Consider the following 24,601-nt stretch of genomic DNA (forward strand, 5'->3'; position numbering starts at 1 on the left):
AGTGGATATTCATTGGTCATTGATGTATTACTTGGCTTTGGTTTAACCCTGTAGAAAATACGAACAAGTACATACAGGAATGAAGCAGAGGAAGTTTTCTCATCTACTTTGATGGTCCAACAAAACTTCTGATACTGTACATATCACTGCTTTAAGTTTCTAGTATAAAGTGTTGCTACATTTCTTACGTTTTGCTAGCTTAGTCCTTATGACGCGATCAATAAATCCTTTTTGGCGTTCTAAAAGTGTCGTGGCCAGTGGACACGCAGCACAACTTCCTGTGTTGGCTACTGTTTTCGAAGAGCGAAGAAGGCAACATAACTGAGCTAACTGTTTAGTAGCAGGCTTTGTTTCAGGGCGAACATGTCCATAGATTTAGAGGGCTTTGAAGCCTGATTGTATTTGGATTTTGGACCAATGTGCCCTAGAATGTAATGGACTCTTCCTCAGATTAATTTACAAACAAAGGGACAGACAACATTTGGGATTTTGGGGAAGAGTCTGTTGCAATGATTGTTACAGAATCTGAGCAATTTCAGTCACATCTTTGCTGTGTAATGACATCTGTACATGATTTGTCGTCTAACTTACAAACACACTGGTATTGGCCTTCAACTCCAGGTCACTCTTTACTTCTCTTTTTCCACATGGGTTTGTCAACTTATTTGGCTTTTCCCCCCCCCCCCCCAGAGTGAAGAATTCCACATTTATACCCAGTACTGCACTAACTACCCAAGGTAAGACACCAGTGTGTGTGTGTGCGTGTGTGTGTTTTCATATCTTGAAAGAGGGCATCCTATACTGTCCTACTGTACTCCAACATCCTCTTGTTGTCATTGTCACCCTATCCTGATCTCATCTCCAACATACTCTCTTCCCAGCATCTCACATGACGCCAGCGTGTACGTCCATCAATGCATTAGCTCTTTTTCTCCTCCCCGATACACCGACACGTTCTATAGAATCCACCTCAGCCGGAGTCAAATTGTCTACTGGCAGTTGCGCCTCAGGGTCTCTTTACCTCCCTCCCTCCATTTCCTGTGCTCCATTTTTTTCCTTCCTTTTCTTTTATTCGCTGCTTATTGACAGAGTTACAGCTCATGCACTGACAGATGGGGTATTATCGTTGTCACCTTATCATACCTAATTCTGTTAATGTTTTATTCTGCTTCTTTGTGTGAGTGTGGTCCTTCGGGACACCTGGGTAGTATAATATGTGTGATGAAATGGGCTGAAACGTGAGGCCATTCTTCATGCCAGGATACCTAAACACACCTCCTCCTCTGGCTACAAGGTTTGTTCCAAGGTGTACGATAATGCACACGGCCAAGAAACCATTTACGAGCTAATAATTACTAATTGAGTACCAAGCGTGTGTGTGTTTGTGTATGTGTTTGAGATAAAGTGTGTGTGAGAGGGGCTATTGTCAGCTTTTTTGAGATCGGCCACTTCCCACATCCACACAACAGCTGGTGACCCCAATCAAGGTCGCACATGACAAACACACACAGACATATGGGAGACACTGACACACACACGCGCGCGCGCGCGCACACACACACACACACACACACACGCATGCTGTAGATGTATCACGGTCATGTTGAGCTCCAAGGTCGGGTTTCCTCAAGAACAATGTGATGCCTGTGTGGAACTTCACTGGAATTTAGACATGCCAACATGCACATGCGCGCACACACACTCACACACACAGATGAGAGTTATGGGAGTCCACTCAGAGTCCTTCTCTGTCATTTTGCCACTTGTAAATGCACACACACACACACACACACACACACATACAGTCTCCTCTCATTAGGGAGAAAGGGTCTTTCTTCCCCAGTGGGTCACACAACTCCAATGACCTCCTAAAGTCTGGATGTACGAATTTGAATCATTAGTATAAGATGCATCAAAATTTTATCCTACACGGGGAACTAAAAGCATCACGTTTTCCGAGTGAGAACAATCCTCTCAAAATGAAGAGCTTCATGTGCCTTTAGAAATTAGGGCTTCTAATATGTCAGGAAATACATGCGAAAAATGATCCGATTCACCAGGTCTCGCCTCAGGAACCAACTTTTATCCTTATAAGTGTTCAAATTCATTTAATGGAAAAAATAGTGCAGTCTGGAGTCTATTTAACGATCAAATTAAATGACCAGCAGGTTTCAGTACATGAGGAATACATTACCTCTCTAAGAGGTTCAATTAGCTTCGACTTTATCGTTGGCTGTATTATCTAAACCTAACTGTAGCTTAATGTATGTGCTGATACATACTGAGCTGCTTTGTATTAAAAAATATTGATTTGTAGCACACAAAACTGTAGTTTTTGTCCATAATGTAAGAAAAGAGATATTCATTTATATTTTGTGTCGAATTTGCATTTTACCGTGCTGACTAAGGGTTGAATGAATATGGGGCAGCAAATACATTGCACTACTACTTGATACTCAGTGCTCCATGACAAATACATGGCCTTCAAAGTCAAAAGATCGGGAAATTTATTTTGAGTTTTTTCTTAATTTTTCTCCCCATGCACACCTCTGCGATCCGCTCAAAACAGCTCTGTGACACTTTTTTGGGTCACCATCCATCAGTTGGGAAACAGTAATCAGATTCAAGTTCAATGGATTTTTGTCTGACAGTTCTGCAGTAGGTCAGAACCTGATTTTGTGATTTGTATCATTACTTTAAATAAACTGATCACATCATGTTGACAGGGATTCCCTTTAAGTCCATTGTTGTGATCTAAATACTTTTCATAAAAATGCTCATTACACCTCTCATTAGTCCTTGCTGTCAAATTAAGATGAACTACCCATTTGTGATCCCTCCTGTGCTGTTCTGTGTCTTCACAGGTCGGTGGCTGTGCTAACAGAGTGCATGAGGAACAAGGCGTTGGCTAAGTTTTTCCGGGAGCGCCAGGAATCTCTACGGCACTCCTTGCCCCTGGGCTCCTACCTGCTCAAGCCGGTGCAGAGGATCCTCAAGTACCATCTACTGCTGCATGTACGTCCGCGCACGTCATCTCTTGCTTAAACACAGACGCAAACTGTTAAGTCATTACCTGCAGACATGCAGGCGCAGGCTACCGCTTACAGGACTTGTAAACATACTCTTAATGTTTTTATCTATACCACTACAAATGTGTGCGGTTAAAGAGCAGAAATCCTGAGTCCATTCCCAGTAACTGTCTCCACTGGTGAGGACAAATGTTTAGACATATGGTGCCCAGTGTGATTGTTCCTGTGCATATTCATTATTAGCTGGTATGCACTTTCATCATGAATGTGTGTTCATTTGCAAGAAAACAGACAAATGAGTGCCTGTTAATGCGCATCGTTTTGCTAGCGTCTTCATGACCATGCGTCATGTTCTCACCGGTAGCTGTGTGCGTTTGTGCACGTGTGTATCCACGCAGGAGATAGCCAACCACATGGAGAAGGACACAGAGACATTTGAGGTGGTGCAGGAAGCCATTGACACCATGCAGAGGGTGGCCTGGCACATCAACGACATGAAGAGGAAACACGAGCATGCAGTTAGGTTGCAGGTATGACAAACAAACACTCAAGCAAAACAGAAACTGACTGCACAAACTTGATCAAACGCTGAATCCATAAAATATTGAGTGCGTGATCTCCTCAGTGCTCTACCGTAACAGTTATGTGAACTCTTGAATAAGCCAAGGTGCTGATCCTCCCACGTCTTACGCAAGTTGCTGTGTTTTCCGCGGGTCTAATGATGGTCTTGCGTAAGGAGAACACATAAAAGGGAAGCTTGTTGCTTCTATCAGCTGGGAGCCAGAATGGTCTGAAGAATACAGGAATGTGTGTGGAAGAGTTTAGGTTATGGTTAAGGGCTCGGCATGGATAGAAATGGTTTAGGGATTGTTTTTTCTTTCATTTCTGTTCGCAACCCTAACCCTAACCCGATTTATTTGAGTCTTTCCTAAACCAGTACCGTTCAGCAGATCAATTGAATTTATTTGAAATTTCCATTTTCGTGTGAAAAGTGTTTTTTTTTATGTGTCCTGCTAAAGTGTTCTGAGAAACATCTTATCTCAGAAACAACTTGAGGGTTCTTTTTTTTTTTTTTTTATAAACGCCCACTTGAACTCAAGGATAAACTGATTAGATTTTAGTAAACAAAGGGCGAAGGTCAAGGTTACAGATCCATTTCAAGCTTATTAACATGAGAGCTCAGAAAAGCCTGTGTATTTCATTTCACTGAATTTGGTGGCCACGTGTCAACTGTAACATCACAAAACATGTTTTTGGCCACAAATCAAAAAATGTATATGCCGATTATGACAATGTTTTACACAAAGATAAAGACATTTTATATCCAAAGGGTGTAAGGTCAAAGTGGACCCTCAAGGCCTCATATATACCAAATATTATGGACTCATAAAGTCCATACGGTGCTATTTTTAGTTTCCTCAAGTTTTTGAAGCTTCTTATTTTGGCTGTCACGGTCCTTTCCCTGTTCAAATTCAAAATAATCAAATGACTTCAGTTTTGCTCATGCTGTTTTTCCATGCTCCCAACAGGAAATCCAAAGTCTGCTGACCAACTGGAAGGGCCCTGATCTGATCAGCTATGGAGAGCTGGTTCTCGAAGGAACATTTCGTCTGCAGAGAGCCAAGAACGAGAGAACTCTCTTCTTGTTTGACAAGCTTCTGCTCATTACCAAAAAGCGGGAAGAGAACTACACATATAAGGCTCACATCCTGGTCAGTTTAGCTCTTCTGTACATGAATTTACTGATCAGTTACAGTATTGTGAACACAACCTCTCCCTTGCAGTGCTGTAACCTGATGCTGGTGGAAGTTATTCCTAAAGAGCCACTGAGTTTCAGTGTGTTTCACTACAAGAATCCCAAACTACAGCACACTGTCCAGGTACCGTAACACTTTATAAGAAAGCACGTAGCATATCAAAAGCAAAATGCATCTTAAAAAAAATATGTTATGATTTAACTATACAGCTGACTGCAGCATTGAGCAATTATGCCATACAAAATGTTGGCGTCTGATTGTTTGATTGAGTGTCCATGCAGAGCTCGCTGAGTTGCTCAGACATGTACAGTGTTTTGAAGCTAATGGCAGCCATTGTTGTTACATAACCATTCTGTTTTGGAAGAAAAAAGACAAGATAATCTGTGTCGTGTCAGAAAGCCAAATTTTGAAAGGGTTATCCTACCCTTCACAGCTGTCTTTTAAAGTGCATGTCTGACATAATAGTCTCTCTGATGTCCCCCCCCCCCCCCCCCCCCCCCCAGGCCAAATCCCAGCAAGATAAGCGCATGTGGATCTTACACCTCAAGCGACTCATACTTGAAAACCACCCTGCCAAAATTCCTGCCAAGGTAAGAACACCTCATCTGCTCATAGTTCACTAATGGTTTTGACATTTTTTGGGGATGGGGGGTCGGGCGGGGGGTGAGTTACAAATATCACTCGTTGCTCTGGCCCTCTTCTGCCCCCCACCCCTTACCGCTCCCTTTCCCTCTCTTTCCTTTCTATGTGCACTGAAATCATCATCTACAAATTTGTGCCTTTTTTGAGGTCATATGCAAGTGAAAAACAGGTTTTCTCTCAAGAGAGAAAGTGCACTGAGGTTTCATAAAGGAGCAACTTGTTCACAGTCAATCTGGAGCTCATATTGTAGTGCAGCACCACCTAGTGTCTCACTCATCTTCTAACCTGTTGATCCATCCATTTCTAGGCCAAACAAGCCATTCTGGAGATGGATGCAATGCGTAAGTCACAATAGTTTAATTAAGTATATTCATTCATTCACAGTTATATCCTAAACTAATGTATTTACGTTTTCTCCAGACCATCCCGGATTTCATTATAGCCCTGACGGTGACAAGAAGGATTCCCCTCAAACAAAGGAAGGCCCAACCCCTCGCAGAGGACGCAGGAAAGGTGAGAAATAATGAACACATCAAAAAACCCATTTTGCCTGACTGAAGTTAAAGAATTCCTCAGTAATTCATTTGTTTGTCTTCTCAGAACCTCTATCAAAATTACTGAAGAATGCCAAGCAGAATGCTGCCAACACTGATGGTGAAAAGGTGAGTTATAGAAAGACATGATTACCGGTTTAAAGTTAAGTAGCATGAGAACACACAAACACACCTATATTTTTTTTTAACTTGAAAACTTGTCCCTCGGCAGCGAACAAGCCTGGGTGCAACCCTGCTCTCTCCGGTGTCCCAGCTGGCTCTGGGCACAATCGGTCGCAGCCGCAGTCTCATCAACCAATCGCAGGAGTCTCTTGACCCTGGCGATCACTATGACCACAGTGATCGAGAGGAAGGGGAGGAGCCACATCAGCAAGATGCTGATGATGAGGATGACAGCGGTCTAGTAAGTTTACGTGGCATCTCAAACACATGCCAGAATTCATTGATAATCCTTTGTGTTCTGTCATTTTTTATCCAACATATTGTACATTTTTTGACTTGTTACTAAATTGTGACATTCACCATTTAGGGGGTTGGGAAGAGGCTGCGAGTCCCTGGCAAAAGCAGCAGGAAGCGGCTGAACCCTCAGGCATCTGTTGATAGTATAGAACAGTGGAAATCCTTCAACATGAGCGCTTCAGATCTACAGGTATAGTCTTGACTCAGCGCTGCAGCTTCATTGTCACATTTCTGTTGGCGATAACTAATTTCTACTGTCCTTCGTCTCAGAGAGCCAGAGAATCTCTTGTGAGAGAAGGAAGTCACCACCCGCCACTCCTAAGGACCCCTCGTGTAACAGAGGAACCTCCAGACTCACCTGTCCCCTCTGTCGTAGTGACAGAAAGTGATAATGCGGTGAGGAATATTTGGGCAGACCACCGAGCTCGCAGGGCCATGTTCCCCACCAGACAGCGAACTATGCAGCCTGATGACGAGGACGAGGACATCTACCAGATGTTTGTTCCTACAGAGCCAAGCGGAGCGGAACCAGAGGTGCCCTCAGAGAGCTCAGAGCCCAGTACAGGATCACCCAGGACAGCCCGACCTTGTAGCTGGCATATGGAACAGTTGCCCACTGTACAGATTGACCCTCCGCCCAGTGGGAGCAGAATCCTGCGCAGGGCAAGCAGTGCTGGGGAGAAGGGAACAGAGTCTCAGCAGAGTCCTGATGGTGAGCAGCCTGATCGCAACCTAGAGGTAATTCACACGGAATCGTCCAGCAATGATATCTCCGGATCATCGTCGGCTGAGCAGCTAACGATAGATGATATTGAAAATGTATATGACAACATCAGCTATGAAGACCTGAAGAGCATGGGCCTCCTCAGAAGAGACTCAGAGGAATGCCAATCACGGAAAGAGGCTCCAACAGATACACAGGGTTTCCAGGGCCAGGCAGCAAGGGCTCCAGAGGTTCCACGGGTTACAGAGCCAATCAACAAACTGGACAGTTCTTCACACATTAACCAGTCTTCCACACAGGAAGGGGGGCCACTTGGGACATGTGAGCTCAAGATAGTGGAGGAGAACATCTATGACACCATTTGTTTTAGGGAGCCCCGATCAACAGAGCTAAAGGGAATGAAGAATGGCAATAATGTAAATCGGGAGAGAGACAGTCTGCTGGCTTCTGAACAAGAACTGACTGGAAGCATCAGAGAGTTTGTATCTGAGGAGAGCCTCCGCTTTGGAGATGATGAAGGACCAGGTGTTGCCAATTCTGTCCCAGGTTTTTCAGAACCAGATTACTCCTCATCAGCTTCTGAGACCTTCTCCAAAAGCTCACAGAAAGGGGACAAGATGTCAGAGCAGGTGGATGAGATCTGGAATGACCTGGAAAATTACATCAAAAACAATGAGAAGAAAGCTGACCGACTGCCTGCCGCCTTCCCAGTTAGTGCCAGTGAGTCGCCCAAGAAAACACCCTCGGTCAAAAACAGCCCTACAAAGAGCTCTTCTGTAGTAAATCCCCAGATAGCCAACCCACCGATCAAAAGTCCTCCATCACATCACCCTAAACACCCACCTATAACTTCCTCACAATCTTTCACCATCCCAATCATTAACCTACCTGACCTCCCAGGTGAAGGCACTTCTGAAGAAGAAAGCCACATCCCTGCTCCCACTCCACAGCCCATTCCAGTCACCCCCGAACCCCTCCCAGGCACAGTAAAGAGCATTCGAAACAGACTGGCTCGCCTCAGCAGTGGCAGCTTCCGCCTAGAGGATGACGACCTGGTGGAACTTCCCCCGAGAAATGCCCCTCAGAGAGATAATCCCATCAAGGATCTCCATAGCTTGTTTCCAGGAGAGCTGGCAGGTCTGGACTCTCCACTGGCCTCCTCCTCTCTGCTGTTGGGTGAGTCGGTGGACTTTCCCCTGGAACTCATGGACAAAACCAAAAGTCGGGTGTTCCTAATGGCGCGGCAATATAGCCAGAAGATTAAGAAAGCCAACCAGCTTCTGCGCATGAGGAGTATGGACCCTGGAGATTCTTGCAGTCGAGCAAGGGCTGAGAGGAAGCAGAAAGACCTGGCAGCCATCTTAGAGGAGAAGAAACAAGGGGGTGCCGCCATAGGTAACTAAACCTTTGACATCCCTACTTTTGTTAGACCCAACTAAGGGCGCAATTTGACATATTGCCCCTAATCTCAGTTGTCCAGGTCATGGCGTATCCAAGAGCAAATGGACTTGTTCTAGATTACTTACTATGTTTCATTTCTGATTAAAAACTTTTTTGAAACAACTTCAAGACTCTACAACAAGTTCATTTTCTTTTGTCTCAACCCTTCTGGTTATACCACCAGTTCACCCCACCTTTTTTGATGAGTGGTGAAATGAGTTTACTTTATTTCTTGAGACTAATATTAAGTATAACAAATGCAACTACTCCCACTCACACCTTCTTTTCACCCTTTATTCCCTCTCCAGGTGCAAGGATAGCGGAGTATTCCCAGCTCTACGACCAGGTCATGTTTAAGGAACCTCCTGGTTTGGCTGGTCAGACCTCTGCTTCCCCACACCACACCCATCCAGGGCTTCCGTCTTCTCCATCCATGCCTGAGACCTCCCTGGAGGAGGACTGGCTCCACTCCACTTACAGCAATGGAGAGCTATCCAGCTTCATGTCTTCACCCAGTGAGGTGGGAGATGTTCGAGTGTCTTCCACCCCTCAGCGCAGACTTACAACGTCAAGCTCCATCCCGTCTCTCAAGACCCTTCCTCTCTCTCCAACCACCCCTCCATCACAGAGATGGAGCTCTTGTATGTCGGCACCAAATGAGAAAGAAGAGCATGTGTACAGTTCCATTAAGAGACATCCTTCCTTTAATGCACCGTCTTCCCCAAACAGTCACTGTCAGTCCGCCAGCTCTCCGGGTAACCAGGTGACAAACGACCAGCCTGGACTTAAATGTAATGGACCCAGTGTGGATTGCTCCATAGAAAGACTCCATGGCCCCAGTCTGGGTCGGGTTGGTCGTCAGTGTAGCCTCCCAGAGCGGCCCACCCAGGGACAGTCAGACCTCACCTTGCATGACGGTCAACATGTGGTGGTCCTGAACCGAGCATCTGCCCTGAGCATACTCACCGCCACCCAGAACTACCTGGCCAACTTTAAAGACAATGGGGAAGATGACGATGACTATGTTGAGATCCGTTCAGAGGATGAAGTCGAACCGCAGCCGGACAGGCTGTCACAACAAAGTGGCAGCTCCGCCGCCCTTTCCAGTCAAAATCGAGCTCTCGTCCAGTCACAGAGTTTGCCGTGCACACCGAAGCGCACCTACGATCAGTTGACATCTCTGGAACGTGAACAACTGGAGAAGTACCTGTGGAATGAGCCACAGCAGAGCCAACCCAACATTGTCCAGTCTCTGAGGGAGAAGTTCCAGTGTCTGAGCTCGAGCAGCTTTGCCTGAGCTTAATGGCATCTGAAAGCCAAATATATATCAACATACTACATGCAACAAAAGGGACACTGCAGATTTGCCTTGAATGCCCTCCATTTACATCTTAGACCATAAAAGAAGCACATCATTCAATATATTCTCTCTTCTTCATAACAGCATATGTGAATATTTTCTGCAACAGGGCTTCAAAATAAAACACATAATAGGTTCCAGTTAATACCACATCAAATCCTGCGTGTGAGCTGCCTTAGCACTTCCAATCTTTTCATGAAGTTACCAAGAAGTAATCAAAAATGTCCTCAGATGTTTGTAAAGACATTTATTATGACCGACTGGGTCTTTTCTTCTCTTGCTTTACGTGCCAGCCTTGTAGAGATGACGGGAGTGATATGATTCTGCAGGCCTTACAGACAAGGGACTTGTGCCAATGAATTGTGAGAATAGTCCAGGATATCTGTTACAGATTATAAGGAATTTTATCTTTTCTGCATCCAGCATCTCAAACTGAAATATCAGAGTTGGGTTTTTTTTTTGGGGGGGGGGGGTGTCCTTGACTTTCCCAAATTAGGAGCAAGCTCTTTTAATTTGCTGTTAAGGATAATTTTAACTTCATTTTGTAGTCAAACCTAAAGGTGACGCTCAGTGGCAGTTACAAATGTGCTATAATATCAAACACTTTGTACGAGTTGCTTTCAAAATCTGCAGTTTTCGCATTTGCTAATCAGGCTAGGTCACTTTTAACAGCTTCTTAGAAATACATGTAACAAAAACAAAAGAAAAACAAAAAAAAAACCCACAATGCAGCTGCAATAACAACATGCTGGCTATTACAAATCCAATAGGTTAAGTACAACTAGATTTGGACCTGTTAAGTCTGTTTGGAGTAATTGTATGTCACTCTACCGTAACTCTACCATAGGGTATTGTGCTTTAAAACCAAGAGAACATGCTGTTATTTTAGATGCTCTGTAAGAAACTATAAGACTCGAGCAAATTGTTTTCATGTGTAATGGTCTGGGGGCATCCATTGTGTATGCGAACTGTGCATCTCAACAAGTGGAGTGTCTTTTCTTTTTAATGACTGTTTTTAAACTGTTTTAAGAGGGACCACAAAGGAGAACATTAAGGAGTTAAGTTATAAAAAGTACAGTACTGTATTTGGTGTTTTTTTTTTTTTTTTTTTTTAACTTTACTTTATTGGACACTCCCAAATGTCACACTACTGATAGATCCACAGTCACGGAGAGATGTTGGAAAAGAAAGTCAGAGCTGACAGTATTCAGTCACCTTACGAGGTTTTCACCCATCACAACCCCGTATATCCACTCCACACACTCGCTGAAACCAGTTTTAAAGTCACTTATTTGAAAGCATCCCTTCTACATTTGCCATTTTTACTCTTCACACGAGGGTGGGTAAGGTTGTTAAATGAAAGATAAATTTATTTATTTTAAAAAAAAAATTATTCTCATTTAAGGGGCGGTCACCAAATTTGAATCAAATACTGTGAATATTTTCAGTCAATTGTAGATTTTTTTATTTTTTTTTAAATCATGCACTGTTAAACAAGTTCCAAATCACAAAACACATGGAAAGTATAAAAGCACAACTTCATGGTCTGCTGTCCATATCAGGAAATGTGCGTCAAAAAACAAGAATATGAAGTATGTTTTTATTTTTTTTCATTGTACTTTTTGTTTTTTGTCCTCTTTCACAGGTGGGGATCATCGGTCTTCATTGACTCTTTTTTTGCACTTTTCATTCTTGTTTTTTTTTTAAATGTTTTAATTGTAAACACTTTGTAAAGATGTACATTGTAGGAAAGTTATTCTTGTATGGCATAGTTATGCTTTATAATGCTTTAATGTTTAAGTTAAGTGTACTGTATTTTTTTAACGGCCTAGTTGTCATTGCTCAACAAAACAATGTATTGGAGGTAATAAATTCTAAACTGAACTCATTTTTGTGTTTCTGTTCATCGAGTGGAAAGTGATTTCAAAATCATAAGTATTTGAAAAGGTGTGTCTAATTTTCACATGCAGATGAAAATATCTGGTGCTGGTGTTGACTCACCAGATCACATGACATTTAAGATATTTAAAACAAAAACCCGAATATTCCATCATTATGTATTAACACTAAAGATATCAATAAAATTGATTTAAAAGACGTCTTTTTTTTTTTTTACCAAGTAGAGTGATCACATTCGGTGAGTCATGATCACCGGGTCACATGACATTAAATCTTTGGATGAGAATAATTCAAGATAACATCAACTGAAATAGAAAACCTAATAAACTCCAGTTAAAAAAAAATTCTGTCATATTTGTCTGGTGAGGGCGGCACGGTGGTGCAGTGGTTAGCACTGTTGCCTCACAGCAAGAAGGTTCTGGATTCTTGTCCCAGTCCAGGTCTTGGTCTAGTAATATCTGATGTTGATTGGAGTCACTGGGTCACATGACATGGAAGCGCCTGAAAAAAGAAATGTATTTTGTTTTAGTGACCAACTGCTCATTACATTCACTGGGACCTACAGCTGCATACAAATCAAGTTTCAAGAACCTCAAAAAATATAAATTAACCAATAGAAGGCTACTTCTTTCAGGAGAAACACTTGATATTTTTACAATTCAACCAAAAAGGCAGAGAAAGTACTACTCCACTTACCCTTAAGAGGGTAAATTTAAAAGCATGTATGCCCGGCTCGGGCACAGGATCTTTCTGTGTGGAGTCTCCATGTTCTCCCCGTACCTGCGTGGGTTCTCTCCGGGTACTCCGGCTTCTTCCCACAGTCCAAAGACATCAAGAGGGGACTAGGCTGATTGATACTCTATATTGACCGTAGGTATGACTGTGAGTGTGAATAATTGTTCGTCTCTGTATGTTGGCCCTGGCGACCTGTCCAGTGTGTACCCCACCTCTCGCCCGTTGACGCTGAGATAGGCTCCAGCCCCCCAGCGACGATGGATTATACAGTATTAATGCACTCAATTTAAAGCACAGTTCAAGCATTAAGCTAAAATAACCACAGATGGCGCACGAGAGCCCACACATCGTTTGAAGAACCAAAAGAAGTCAATTCTGAGGCATTGTGGGAAATGTAGTTATACAAGCTAGCACCGTAAAACTTCTTTTATTGTTTAAAGGGAATTGACTAAATTTCTTACATGTTTCCAGAACTAACTAACTAACTAAATTAAAATATCATTTTTTTCGGATCTAGAGGGTTTCTAAGAAAAAAAATTCTCGAAGCTTCTGATTAAGGGCGGATTACCCATAGTGCTTTGCAACTCCCTCTTTCTTCTCGTGTGTGTGGTGGCCAAAATGTCGCTCCTCGATGGTCCGTTAAGTGTGCTCGGCCAGAGAACAACTGGCGAATCTGTTCGTACTCAAAATGGTGAGTTGTTGTGCTGCTTTTCTTTATATTTCAGCTTGGTCTCATTTCGTTTCAATGTCCCTAAGACGACCGAAAAGAGATTTACCCACGTAGCGGCATGTCCACACGTGTGGTTAATGCTAACGCTAGCTAAATTTAATGTTAAGTCATACCCTTACTCCGGGTGTGGTGACTTTTAATTACTCATTATACACAGTACACCGAGTGTACTGTATTTACATTGTTGTTACTTGGTCAAACAACGTGTATGATTCCATAGTCCCATTTAAGTACCTTCCACTCACATTCTCTTGAATGGACGGCTATGCTAATGGGATAGATAAAAAACACTGTCATTGGCTGAAGGTGTGGCTAACGCCCTGTGTACCCACTTTAATAAAATGACAGAATAACAAAGACATTTGAAGTCTGGTTGTGCTGTTTTACTTGTGCTTAACGAGGCAAATGCTAGTTGGCATTTGTCAGTTGGCAACGTTAGCATCCTCCTCCCTGTCTTGTCGCAGTCATGGCCGCAGCATCCATCGCCAACATCGTCAAGAGCTCCCTTGGACCAGTTGGGCTAGACAAGATGTTGGTGGACGATATTGGGGTTTGTGTGACGTTATAGATATTTTAAAACGCACTAGCTCGTGTGTATGACATGCATCAAGGTATGTGATGATGGTGTATTAAATTGAAAGATGGTATTTTACAGGATGTGACCATCACCAACGATGGAGCAACCATTCTGAAGCTGCTGGAAGTGGAGCACCCGGCTGCTAAGGTCCTGTGTGAGCTGGCGGAGCTGCAGGACAAAGAGGTCGGAGATGGGACCACGTCTGTGGTGAGTGAGGGCGATAGCAGTACAAATAGTGGCATGAGAATGAGGTCTAAAACCCACAAGTAAAAAATATTGTAATGTTTTGCTCTGGTAAATAAAATGCATCGTAAATATTACGTGCTTTTAAAAAGGAGTTGCTAATATGGCTAAATGAGACAACCAAGATGGGTATTGAGACATGCTAATAAAAAAAAGTATTTGTGATATTAGTCATACCTCAGTAGTGTACTTTATTCATAGTATAACATTGCCTTTGTACATCTGAATGAATTCATGCCTCACAAATCATGAAGGTGTTGTTCACTTTTGGAGATTATCTTAATTATGAACCTAATTTTTGCAATAATCCAGAAAAACCAAATGCGAAAAGTCCCTCTGGCTTTTGTTGTTAAGTTTCATTTGGGTCTCAAAGTCAAACATCCTCACAGCATTCTATATAGCACTCTGTTGTGTCATTTATATATCTGCAATAGCAACATCCTGTTTTAGTACCGTGCGTCTGCCTTTATACAGGCGTGTGGCTATGCTTGCAGGAGAGAGAAGCTTCCCCTCTGCGTATGAAGAGATTACGCAGCTTTATTTCTGCTACCTCTAATACAACGATGGCACAGGATCTTTTTTTTTTTAACAAGTTTTGGTGCCAGTTAGCTTGATAAAGATTTTTTATATTTCAAGGTGATTCTGGCCGCTGAGTTGCTGAAGAGTGCAGATGAGCTGGTGAAGCAGAAGATTCACCCCACGTCCGTCATCAGTGGATATCGTCTGGCTTGCAAGTAAGACCCGGAAGAAGCGTTTCATTGTAACTCTTTGTGACTACGCTTGATTGGATCAATGCACATCCTCCACCGTTATGTCTCTTGTCTCTCAGGGAGGCGGTGCGCTACATTAATGAGAATCTCACCATCGGGACAGACGAGCTGGGCCGAGAGTGCTTAATCAACGCAGCCAAGACCTCCATGTCCTCAAAGATCATCGGAGTGTATCCTCTCTGCTCCGAGAGATTGTTTATGTACTAATAATCAGATATATTTGGATGGCGTATCCATTCCTTGACCCAAAGTTACAGTGACGCAGACTTCTTCGCGAACATGGTGGTTGATGCTACCATAGCTGTAAAGTTTGTAGACGGCAAGGGTGTGTCCAAATACCCCATCAACTCTGTCAATGTGCTCAAGGCTCATGGCCGGAGCCAGAAAGAGAGCTTCTTGGTTAATGGATATGCACTCAACTGCACCGTTGGGTCTCAAGGTATGTTGGCTCGAAATCATGAAATTCCTGACTCTCAAATTCCCATTTAAATTTGCTGCTATGTCTTGACTGATGGCGTACGCAGTGATACGCGTGGGAGACAGCACACTGGCTTTGGAGCGAATGAAGCTGCAGCGGCTTAAAACTGTTGCATCTCCTTCCTGACCAAACATCAACAAATACCATTCATCTCAACACCGTGTGTCGCCCTAGTCCACATGCTGATAAGGTGGTTTTCTCAAATTTAATGAGCTGTTCTCTGCCCGTCTCTAATAAGAAATGGTAAAGCGAGTCGTCAACGCCAAGATTGCTTGCCTGGACTTCAGTCTGCAGAAGACCAAGATGAAGATGGGAGTCCAAGTTGTCATCAGCGACCCAGAGAAGCTCGATCAGATCAGACAAAGGTTAAATGTGATTTTTTATTTTTTTTTCCAACACTTATCCCATTTAAATTTGCTGTGATGCTGAATCCGTAGTGTACACAGTGATACGCGTGGGAGAAAACATCAGCAGCCCAGAGTCGAGGCTGCAGCTTCTCCGAGCTGTGGGCTCGCTACTCTGGGCTGGACATTTGACTACAATGTACTTTGAAATGCATTTCACGTCTCTGATGCCAACATGGTGTCGCCACATGTTGCTTATGTAGTCCCTCCAGAAAATTGCGATTCTGCAGTCGGATAACTTGATGTAAACTTTGAGGATCACGACGGCCTTGCATAGCGTCAAAATCCATTACTGAAGTCAGTGGTTTTGCTGCACAATGTTGGAAGCTGCCATCTTCTTTGACGCATAAGCGGCCATTTTGCAGAAATGACACCAGTTCAGGGATGCTACTCACATCAATCACATCATTGCCTTGTGCGCATGTTCATTTGAAAACAATGACTGCATTTACATGCACACCATTTTCAGGTTAAGGTCCATATTCAAGTTAAGACAGTCTGAATAAGTTGCTCATATATGTGGCAGCGGTGGGAATATTTCACTTAATAGGTTATTTGGAATTTTCCTAATAAACTTAAATTTAACTTTCATGCCCCAGGGAGTCGGATATCACCAAGGAGAGGATCCAGAAGATCCTGGCATCAGGGGCCAACGTCATCCTGACCACTGGGGGCATTGACGACATGTGTCTTAAGTATTTTGTGGATGTAGGAGCCATGGCAGTGAGAAGAGTTCTTAAGAGGGACCTCAAACGCATCGCCAAAGCAACAGGAGGTAAAAGGGAAAGCTTGCTGTAGTTTGAGCTTATTGGCTTGACTTAACATCTTGTGTTTTATTTGAATTGAACTGTTACTAAGTGGTGACTTGAGTTCAGTGTTTTTTTTGGTTCGTTTCCAGCCGTTGTTTGTCCGTCTCTGACCAATTTGGAGGGAGAGGAGACATTCGAAGCCACCATGCTCGGCCAGGCTGAAGAAGTTGTGCAGGAACGCATCTGTGACGATGAGCTCATCTTGGTCAAGAAGTAAGAACTGCATCCTTAAGTGGCAGTGTTGTGCATTTTTAGCAGTGGACCGGTAAAGTAGTCCAAACGTGTGTAGCTGCTGTCTCATTCTCCTCTACTATGTAAATCAACACCTAGAAGCAGAGGGGGCTCTGTGTCACAACCTCTGCTGCTTCAAATGTGCAAGGAGAAGGGATGTAGTCTAAAGGGATGGACACCTAAACATTCTTTGAAGTATGAATCGAACTGTGACACCAACACCCTCTGACTGAAGGCCATAAGTCTTACTGGAGGGTTGACTTCTCATTCAGCATCAGTTCTTTGATCTATAAAGAAGATACTGGAAGTTCAACCTGCACCCATCAACACGATAGACCGACACGAAAGCCACAGCTGGTTTAGGAGTGAGCTGTACCTTCAGTTGTCTTCCCCGATTGTAAATAATGTCCATCCATCCATGTCTTTGGACTGTGGGAGGAAGCCAGAGTACCTGGAGAGAACCCACACAGGCAGTCAATGTCTATATGTGTTGGCCCTGTGATGGACTGGTGATCCGTCCAGGGTGAACCACACCTCTCACCCAAAGGCAGCTGGGATAGGCTCCAGCCCCGTGACCCTTAACAGGATAAGCAGTAGAAAATGGATGGATGGATTAAATGGTAAACATAACAACTACTGATCAACCTTAATTCACAGGTTAAACCACACCCACTTCTGGTTTGAACCCCAGCCCTCTTCTTGTTAAAACCCCAGCCCTCTTCTTGTCTAAACCCCAACCCCCTTCTTGACTAAACCCCATCTCCTCTGAGCACTGATATATTGATACGGCGCACAGTGATCCTGATTTTCCACTCAAGTCCAAAGAGGAGTGATCTCTGCTAACCAGTCAACTCGGTCTGTCATCTTGACCGTCATCACAGGCCTCAGCCGTTGTTACGCGAGTGATGTCACAGATTTGGGCAGAATCCTGACTCTTACCTGTATGTCTTACATCCTGTCATCTCAGAACCCAGACTACAAATACGAGTAATGAATAGCTCGTGCTACAGTTGGTACATCAGCAAGCAAATCTGGTACGACCTGTGCCAACTTTAGAAAATGGAAAACATCTGGAACTGGTTCTTTGTGTTGGATGCCCAGTATTACTTATTTTTAGGGAGCATTATGAATATCGCAAATAATATGGCGCTAACGTTCTCGTAGTATAGTTAAGGGTCACGGGGGGGCCTGGCCAGTCCATCACAGGGCCAACACATAGAGACAGACAACCATTCACACTCACAGTCACACCTACGGTCAATTTAGAGTATCAATCAGCCTCGTCCCCTCTTGTTGTCTTTGGACTGTGGGAGGAAGCTGGAGTACCAGAGAGAACCCACACAGGAACAGGGAGAACATGCAGACTCCACACAGAAAGATCCTGTGCTGGAGCTGGGACTTGAACCCAGAACCTTCTTTCTGTGAGGCCACAGTGCTGACCACTGCACCACCGTGCAGCCTGTAAATGTCATTTTAGTTATTCAAACCGGAATAATAATGATCTCTGAGACCTAGTGCTGTGCAGTTTTAGTTTTTATCATTCTGGTGTTCATCAGGGGATAATCCACAACATCCAGTTGCTCTGGATTTCAAACATAACACCAAATTACGATGATGTGCACAATTCCCTGAGATTTGTGAGAACTGTGATACTCAAATTAAACAAATGCAATGACGTGTCCACGGCTTGACCACATGTAATGAATCTGATAAAAGGCACCACCAGCGTGAAAAGATCAAACATGAAGAAATTATCATGTAACAAGTGACATGACTGCACAAGCAGTCTGCTTCCTGTCACTAAGTAACCCTCACTCCCAGGTGTATTTTGCCTGGTGTCACTGCCATGTAAGTGCCGCCGGGGTCTGTTCTTTATCAGAGTCAATAAGGAGGAGAGGGTAGGCAGTCTGAGCAGGGGGTGAGAAGAATATGAAGACTGCAGAAGCTGTGGAATATTCTGAAATTCTCCAAACCCTCGTGTCCTCAGTACTAAAGCTCGCACGTCCGCTTCAATCATTTTGCGTGGCGCCAACGACTTCATGTGTGACGAAATGGAGCGTTCGCTCCACGACGCCCTGTGTGTGGTGAAGAGGGTGCTGGAGTCCAAGTCTGTGGTGCCAGGTGGGGGCGCTGTGGAGGCTGCTCTATCTATCTACCTGGAGAACTACGCCACCAGTATGGTAAGCCTTCATTAGTGATCGAGTGATGGTTGGCCACGAGCTCAGTCTGTGTAATCCGCAGGATCTGAGATGTTTGTTCCCTCAGGGTTCCAGAGAGCAGCTGGCCATCGCTGAGTTTGCTCGATCTCTCCTCGTCATCCCCAAAACGCTGGCCGTGAACGCAGCGCAGGACTCCACCGATCTGGTGGCGAAGCTCCGAGCCTTCCACAACGAGGCTCAGGTTAATCCTGAGCGCAAGAATCTGAAGTGGTGAGTGAGTCTTGCCTTAAGTCAAGAGCCCCGGAAGCCTGATCCCTTTAGCCCTGCACCCAGCAAGCACGTTTGACTTCTCTGTCCTGCAGGATTGGTCTGGACTTGGTGAACGGCAAGCCCAGGGACAACCGCCAGGCTGGCGTGTACGAACCCACCATGGTTAAAACGAAGAGCCTCAAGTTCGCCACCGAAGCAGCCATCACCATCCTGCGTATTGACGACCTCATCAAACTATTCCCGGAACCAAAGGAGGGCGGGTCGTCCTACAGAGACGCGGTCCAATCAGGATCTTTAGAAGGTTAAATGGTTCTGACTAGTCCTGGTGGTGTTACTGTTTGTATTTATACACATGGAGCTCTTCATGGCTGTTTGTTGTAGTGTAGGCCTCCGTGCACTTCGCCTGCATACTCTTCTCTCCACTCGTCCCACTGGGCGCTCGCTTTAACGCAGACTGTAAGTGATTGTCGATTTTTGGACACTTAATAAAGCTCCAGTCGTTGTAAATCACCGATTTATCTTAATTTCCTGAAGGAAGAGTGACATTCGTAGATGATATGGAGACGCTGACTGTCAGACAGTCAACACTAAAACACTAGTTTAGCATCATAGCTGACAGTCAGACTGACGAAGCGGTTTAGATCAGATTCAGATGAACCAAAAAGCACGTTCAGCAAAGCATCTCACTGATTACTCATGCTCATAACAATCAAATGATCAAGTAGTACAAAAAGATTTTTTTTTTTTTTTTTAAGTTTTTGACTGGGCAGTTATGGGCGGTGCGAACTGTTCAAATGCATCTGCAGACCTAACGTTCGCACTGCTGCTGCTAACTAGCATTGATCACCACCAGCTACAAATGAAGAACTCATCTTCAATCAGTTTTGTAGATCATTAAGTGGATATGAGTCAGTTATTTGTATTACCAAAAAAGGTGTGTGGGGGGGGGGGGGGTAGCAAGATATAGACCACAGCCAAGCGTGTATTGATCTTGATTTTAAATATCTTCAACTGAATCAGTTTAATTTTAGATTACCGTACCTTACGTCGTATTTTAAAAGTAGCGAGTGGTCGTAGGAAAAATGTAAGTGTGATCCATCAGTCTTCTCTCACTGTGGCCCTGAATGTCAAAAGACTCCCACTCTTAATCTGTGGTAATCGAAAGAAAAAATGTGGTTGTGTGTCTCACAGCTCTTTTATTAAGGGCAGAAAACATTTTCACATCAGGCTCCCGAAAGCTTTCTGCTACAGAGGGCTAGCATGGCACTTAGCTTAGCTTTGTTTAAAGGCTGCTGATCTAGAGGAGGTCCAGTTATTCCACAAGGGAAGGAAAAGGAATGTACAGAGGTTTCGTTTTCAGCAAGAAATCTGCTAATAAATTACACCAAAAATTGGAATACCATATCAATACCCACAAAGTTTCAGTGTAGTACCTACACCAGTCCTACTATTGGAGCAAAATGGCTGATTTTGAAGTAATACTTCACCCAAAAGGTACGTTTTACCTTTCAAGTACTCAAATAGGTGTCTTGAGCTATTTCCCCCCCCAACACTGCATCATTTCTTTGGGTCCAGAGTGCAGAAAGAGTTAGCCGTGTATACTTAGCTTGAAGCTAATGGCCAACAAAAGCAAAACTGGTCCAAAAAACTGTTTCCAAAGCGCATCCTTGGGTGTAATCCACATCTGCTCTGTCCATCTGTATGCATGGTAATCAAACAATAGCAAAGGCAGAATCTTTGGCTGAAGTATCGCTTAAAAGGAAAAATGCCCGTTCTACATGCAGTATGTTAAGAGCTTTGAGTTACTACTGTAGATTTACATCACCGACTAAACTTCCTGGTTGAACCTTTGACACGAAGTCACAGTGGGATTCACAGTGAGAAAGGCAACGTCTTGCTGGACAAGATCCCAAAGTACAAACACAAGTAAACATTAGTTATATTTTGTACACCTGAAAGTGTAAATCATCCCTTTTATCCATTAAACATCAGGTATCAAGTGCGTTATTTCAAACTCTCTCCACACACATGGCGATGCCCATCCCCCCTCCGATGCAGAGGGACGCCACACCCTTTTTCCCTCCGGTCCTCTTGAGCGCGTGCAGCAGGGTCACCAGCACTCTGCAGCCGGACATACCGATGGGATGACCCAGAGAAATGGCACCACCGCTCACATTCACCTGAGGACAGAAGTTGTGGCGAAAGTTAGTTTTTATTTCTGACTGCACGATGTTCTGCTGCTGATTCTGGTCAGTGGGATTTACCTTTTCAGCGTTTAAACCCAGTTCTTTAATCACGACAACTGACTGGGCAGCGAACGCTTCGTTGATCTCAAATAAGTCAACCTGGTCCAGCTGCCAACCTGCTTTCTCGACCTACCAGAAGAACCAGATCTTAGAACTCTTCACTAGGCTCAGAATTGAAGTTTTCCATCAGCTTGATTTCTCACCGCCTTCCTGACAGCCGGTATCGGTCCAGTTCCCATTATAGACGGGTCAAGACCAGCCTGAGCCCACGATACAATTCTTGCCATGGGTTGGATGTGGCGCCTCGCAGCTTCTGATTGGCTCATTAGGATAGTTGCTGCTGCTCCGTCGTTGATACCTACGATTAAAAATGTTTTAGATCTTTTAGAGATGGATTAAGCTAACATTAAGCCTTAGTAGCAGGCGTGTTTCAGCCAAACCTGAGGCGTTGCCAGCGGTGACAGTGCCGCTGCTGTCCTTGATGAAGCAGGATTTGAGTTTGGACATGCTGTCCATGTTACTGCCATGGCGAGGAAACTCATCCACCTTAACCTCCACTGGACCTGTTGACAGAACAAACCTGTCAGCTCAAGTAAAGACGGTTGAAATGAAGGACAACTGGTATTATCATGGGTTCACCTTTCCTGGATGGAACCATGACTGAAACAATCTCCTGATCAAAATGTCCAGCTTTCTGCGAAGCCTCTGTTTTCTTCTGGGACTGAACGGCGAACAAGTCCTGCTCCTCTCGACTGATGCACCACTGCTTGGCCACATTCTCAGCTGATAAAACAGTTCAACATTTATGACCATGACATCCAACATGTAATATTCCACTGTCAGATATATCCCAGACCTGTGATGCCCATGTGGTAGCCGTGAAAGGCATCGGTCAGACCATCAGCCACCATGGAGTCCTGCATGGAGGCATCGCCCATCTTCACTCCTGCTCTCATGTGTACTGTGTGAGGAGCCTGAGAGGAAGTGCTTTATTATACTGCTGTTTTACTCCAGCAGTTACTCTATTGATCTGATGAGAACTCACCCTGCTCATACTCTCCATGCCCCCTGCCACCACCACGCTGGACTCTCCAGTCTGGATGCTCTGAGCTGCCAGACAAACAGCTTTCAGCCCAGACCCACACACCATCTGGCAGCTCCAGGCCGGGACAGCGTAGGGGATACCCGCACCGACGCTGGCCTGGCGCGCAGGGTTCTGACCGTGACCTCGGTGATAAATGAGAGTGAAACGGTTAAGCAAGCGGACCAAAGTAACACAAGGCTGACCGTTGCAGGATCTGTGCCACGCTGTTACCTGCTGTGAGAACGTGTCCCATGATAACCTCAGAGACCTCTTCTGGCCTCAGCCCAGCCCGCTTTAGAACGTTCTTGATCACCACAGAACAGAGGTCTTGCAAAGGCACCGTGGACAGAGCACCGTTCAAGGACCCTGTGGAGACGTGAGAGGAAACACTTGTGTCACGAGCATATAAGAAGAGATGGACTCATTAACTTTATTAATATAAGAAGAATTCAAATTTGGGTTGTTTTTATGGTTTAAGTGCTGAAAGGAGCGACCTATAAACTGATTAACAGTAACACAGGAAACAATAAACAATATTTGTATCTTAATATGTTGACATAATTTATTTTTTGGACACTTAACATTAAATATATTAGGAAGGCAAATTCTGTCAAAGTCCAACACTGAATAAATTCACTTATACCACGGTAAGACGTGTTTTTTCCTTGGAAAATTAAAAAAAAAAAAAAAAGATATCAGAGTTGGAGTGGCCGTCTAGCAACCGTGCCGTATGAAGCTAGTTCCGGTTCAATTACGAGGATCTCTCATGTAATGTAACGGGACACATTAACAAGTTTGATCAAGTAAGAAGGCAGTTTTTTTCGTTTTCCCCCACCCATTTTACTGACTAAACCAATCGTTGATTGAAGAATATGTTTCTCATGATTATTTGCTTTGCTTTGTACCCCGTGAAGTTTGAAAAAAATATTGGTGGGATTTAAATAGATGATAATAAATTTGATATATATTCAAAATACCTGCCACGTGATTGGTAAAAAGACCGCAATGATTCATAGTCTATTTAATTTAGTTGATGGAGTACTGCTAATGCGACTTTAGCTAACAGACCCAGACACAGACGGAGGTGTAATCTTAAAAAATCTGTTAAGGAAATGATGGATTTGCTGTCTAATGAAATGCCTGACATTGGATAAGGAAACGCGCCTGACGTTTTCCTAACGCACCAGCAGGTAGCCAATAGCGTCAAGGTCCCATTCCGTGGCACTATCGCGGCCAGCCAATCACAACGCTCCACAGACCGGACACACTGGCGCTAACCAATCACAGCTCAACCACACCATACGTCATAAACCACTCTCCCAAATGAAATAAGGGAACTACAATGCACCAGTGACGACTTCTCCCTATAGTAATTATACACAATTACACGTAACAGCTTGCTAGAATAATTCATTAATTAGAAGTTAGCCAAAGCAACGAAACAATAACTCGCACGTTGCAAAATGTTTCTTTAAAGTGATACAAGTGGTATGAAATTCTTGAGAACGTCACCAATGGGTGTCCGTGCAGCTGAGACGATGACAACAGGATCGGTGTTCATGTTGATGGACGGCTGGTGGGAGTCCTTCCCTCAGAGTGGAGCTCCTGTTAGTCCGGTCTGTACAGAGCACTATTGATACTGACACCATGGACCTGCCTCACTCACTGACACGCTGCGGAGTAAGCAAATGTATCTGTCGGGGTTACTCTCACCAGCGCCTCCATGCGCCCCGGAGGAGAGATGATTAGCCATTTTAGATCGAAGTAGCCCATTTACCATAGAAATTAAATAGAAATGGCCTAGTTCAGGTTTCGTATTGTCATGAAATAATGGACATGGAAAAGCAATCAGGTTTGAAAATAGAAATATCAAGACCTGGAAAAGATTAAGAAAAATAAGTAAAAACCAAAAAGTTTGCTATTTTATTGCATGTTTAAGGTGTATAAAACCACAACTGTTAATACATGCTGGTAAATTTCAGCATTGATGCATTTAGTTTT

The 24,601-nt window shown here is 44.0% G+C and overlaps 3 protein-coding genes, 1 long non-coding RNA gene and 1 other non-coding gene across 7 annotated transcripts in view; 3 read left to right on the forward strand and 2 right to left on the reverse strand.

Annotated features, from left to right (window-relative positions):
- The window catches only part of LOC147242895 (pleckstrin homology domain-containing family G member 1), a 62,652-nt gene extending 50,652 nt beyond the window's left edge, over positions 1-12,000 (forward strand). For 2 of the 3 annotated variants that reach the window (XM_086190325.1, XM_086190326.1), the window contains 13 exons: positions 691-737; positions 2,865-3,015; positions 3,428-3,559; positions 4,559-4,741; positions 4,814-4,909; positions 5,290-5,376; positions 5,736-5,769; positions 5,849-5,941; positions 6,029-6,090; positions 6,194-6,385; positions 6,512-6,631; positions 6,712-8,560; positions 8,914-11,999. In XM_086190325.1, the coding sequence (XP_086046451.1) occupies positions 691-737; positions 2,865-3,015; positions 3,428-3,559; positions 4,559-4,741; positions 4,814-4,909; positions 5,290-5,376; positions 5,736-5,769; positions 5,849-5,941; positions 6,029-6,090; positions 6,194-6,385; positions 6,512-6,631; positions 6,712-8,560; positions 8,914-9,902 (4,035 nt within the window). In that variant the 3' untranslated portion in view covers positions 9,903-11,999. Of the gene's footprint in view, positions 1-690; positions 738-2,864; positions 3,016-3,427; positions 3,560-4,558; positions 4,742-4,813; positions 4,910-5,289; positions 5,377-5,735; positions 5,770-5,848; positions 5,942-6,028; positions 6,091-6,193; positions 6,386-6,511; positions 6,632-6,711; positions 8,561-8,913 lie in introns of all 3 variants that reach the window. The other variant, XM_086190324.1, reaches the window with a different exon arrangement.
- Positions 11,051-17,547, reverse strand: LOC147242896 (uncharacterized). The gene is made up of 2 exons (XR_015110734.1): positions 12,645-17,547; positions 11,051-12,365 (listed from the first exon to the last, which is right to left on the reverse strand). It is a non-coding gene; the product is annotated as an uncharacterized LOC147242896 (long non-coding RNA).
- Positions 13,143-19,780, forward strand: tcp1 (t-complex 1). The gene is made up of 12 exons (XM_086190328.1): positions 13,143-13,290; positions 13,794-13,879; positions 13,985-14,113; positions 14,786-14,883; positions 14,979-15,089; positions 15,177-15,358; positions 15,636-15,762; positions 16,401-16,576; positions 16,700-16,823; positions 18,829-19,021; positions 19,107-19,270; positions 19,363-19,780. Exons 1-12 carry the CDS (start codon positions 13,218-13,220, stop codon positions 19,574-19,576), a joined length of 1,677 nt encoding a protein of 558 aa, XP_086046454.1. The 5' UTR covers positions 13,143-13,217; the 3' UTR covers positions 19,577-19,780.
- On the forward strand, positions 13,548-13,688 carry LOC147242898 (small nucleolar RNA SNORA29). Its single transcript, XR_015110787.1, has one exon. It is a non-coding gene; the product is annotated as a small nucleolar RNA SNORA29 (small nucleolar RNA).
- Positions 19,781-20,454: 674 nt separating the features above from the next.
- acat2 (acetyl-CoA acetyltransferase 2) lies at positions 20,455-24,290 on the reverse strand. Its single transcript, XM_086190427.1, has 9 exons — positions 24,113-24,290; positions 22,832-22,966; positions 22,562-22,743; positions 22,373-22,490; positions 22,156-22,299; positions 21,957-22,079; positions 21,720-21,874; positions 21,535-21,645; positions 20,455-21,450 (listed from the first exon to the last, which is right to left on the reverse strand). The coding sequence occupies exons 1-9, from the start codon at positions 24,159-24,161 to the stop codon at positions 21,280-21,282; spliced, it is 1,188 nt and encodes a 395-aa protein (XP_086046553.1). The 5' UTR covers positions 24,162-24,290; the 3' UTR covers positions 20,455-21,279.
- Between the last annotated feature and the right edge of the window lie 311 nt (positions 24,291-24,601).

This window comes from Aulostomus chinensis, chromosome 20 (genome assembly GCF_037954235.1).
Source record: "Aulostomus chinensis isolate RoL2024-O1b breed Wild chromosome 20, RoL_Achi_v1.0, whole genome shotgun sequence".
Taxonomy (NCBI): domain Eukaryota; kingdom Metazoa; phylum Chordata; class Actinopteri; order Syngnathiformes; family Aulostomidae; genus Aulostomus; species Aulostomus chinensis.

Excerpts from the sequence above, each read along its gene's own strand:
- acat2 (XM_086190427.1), bottom strand. The coding sequence starts at position 24,161 with ATGAACACCGATCCTGTTGTCATCGTCTCAGCTGCACGGACACCCATT. Across the intron at positions 22,080-22,155 it reads CATGGTTCCATCCAGGAAAG|GTCCAGTGGAGGTTAAGGTG; the intron begins GTGAACCCATGA and ends TTCTGTCAACAG. Across the intron at positions 21,646-21,719 it reads TACCGGCTGTCAGGAAGGCG|GTCGAGAAAGCAGGTTGGCA; the intron begins GTGAGAAATCAA and ends TTCTTCTGGTAG.
- tcp1 (XM_086190328.1), top strand. The coding sequence starts at position 13,218 with ATGTCGCTCCTCGATGGTCCGTTAAGTGTGCTCGGCCAGAGAACAACT. Across the intron at positions 15,090-15,176 it reads TCCTCAAAGATCATCGGAGT|TGACGCAGACTTCTTCGCGA; the intron begins GTATCCTCTCTG and ends CCAAAGTTACAG. Across the intron at positions 15,763-16,400 it reads CTCGATCAGATCAGACAAAG|GGAGTCGGATATCACCAAGG; the intron begins GTTAAATGTGAT and ends TTCATGCCCCAG.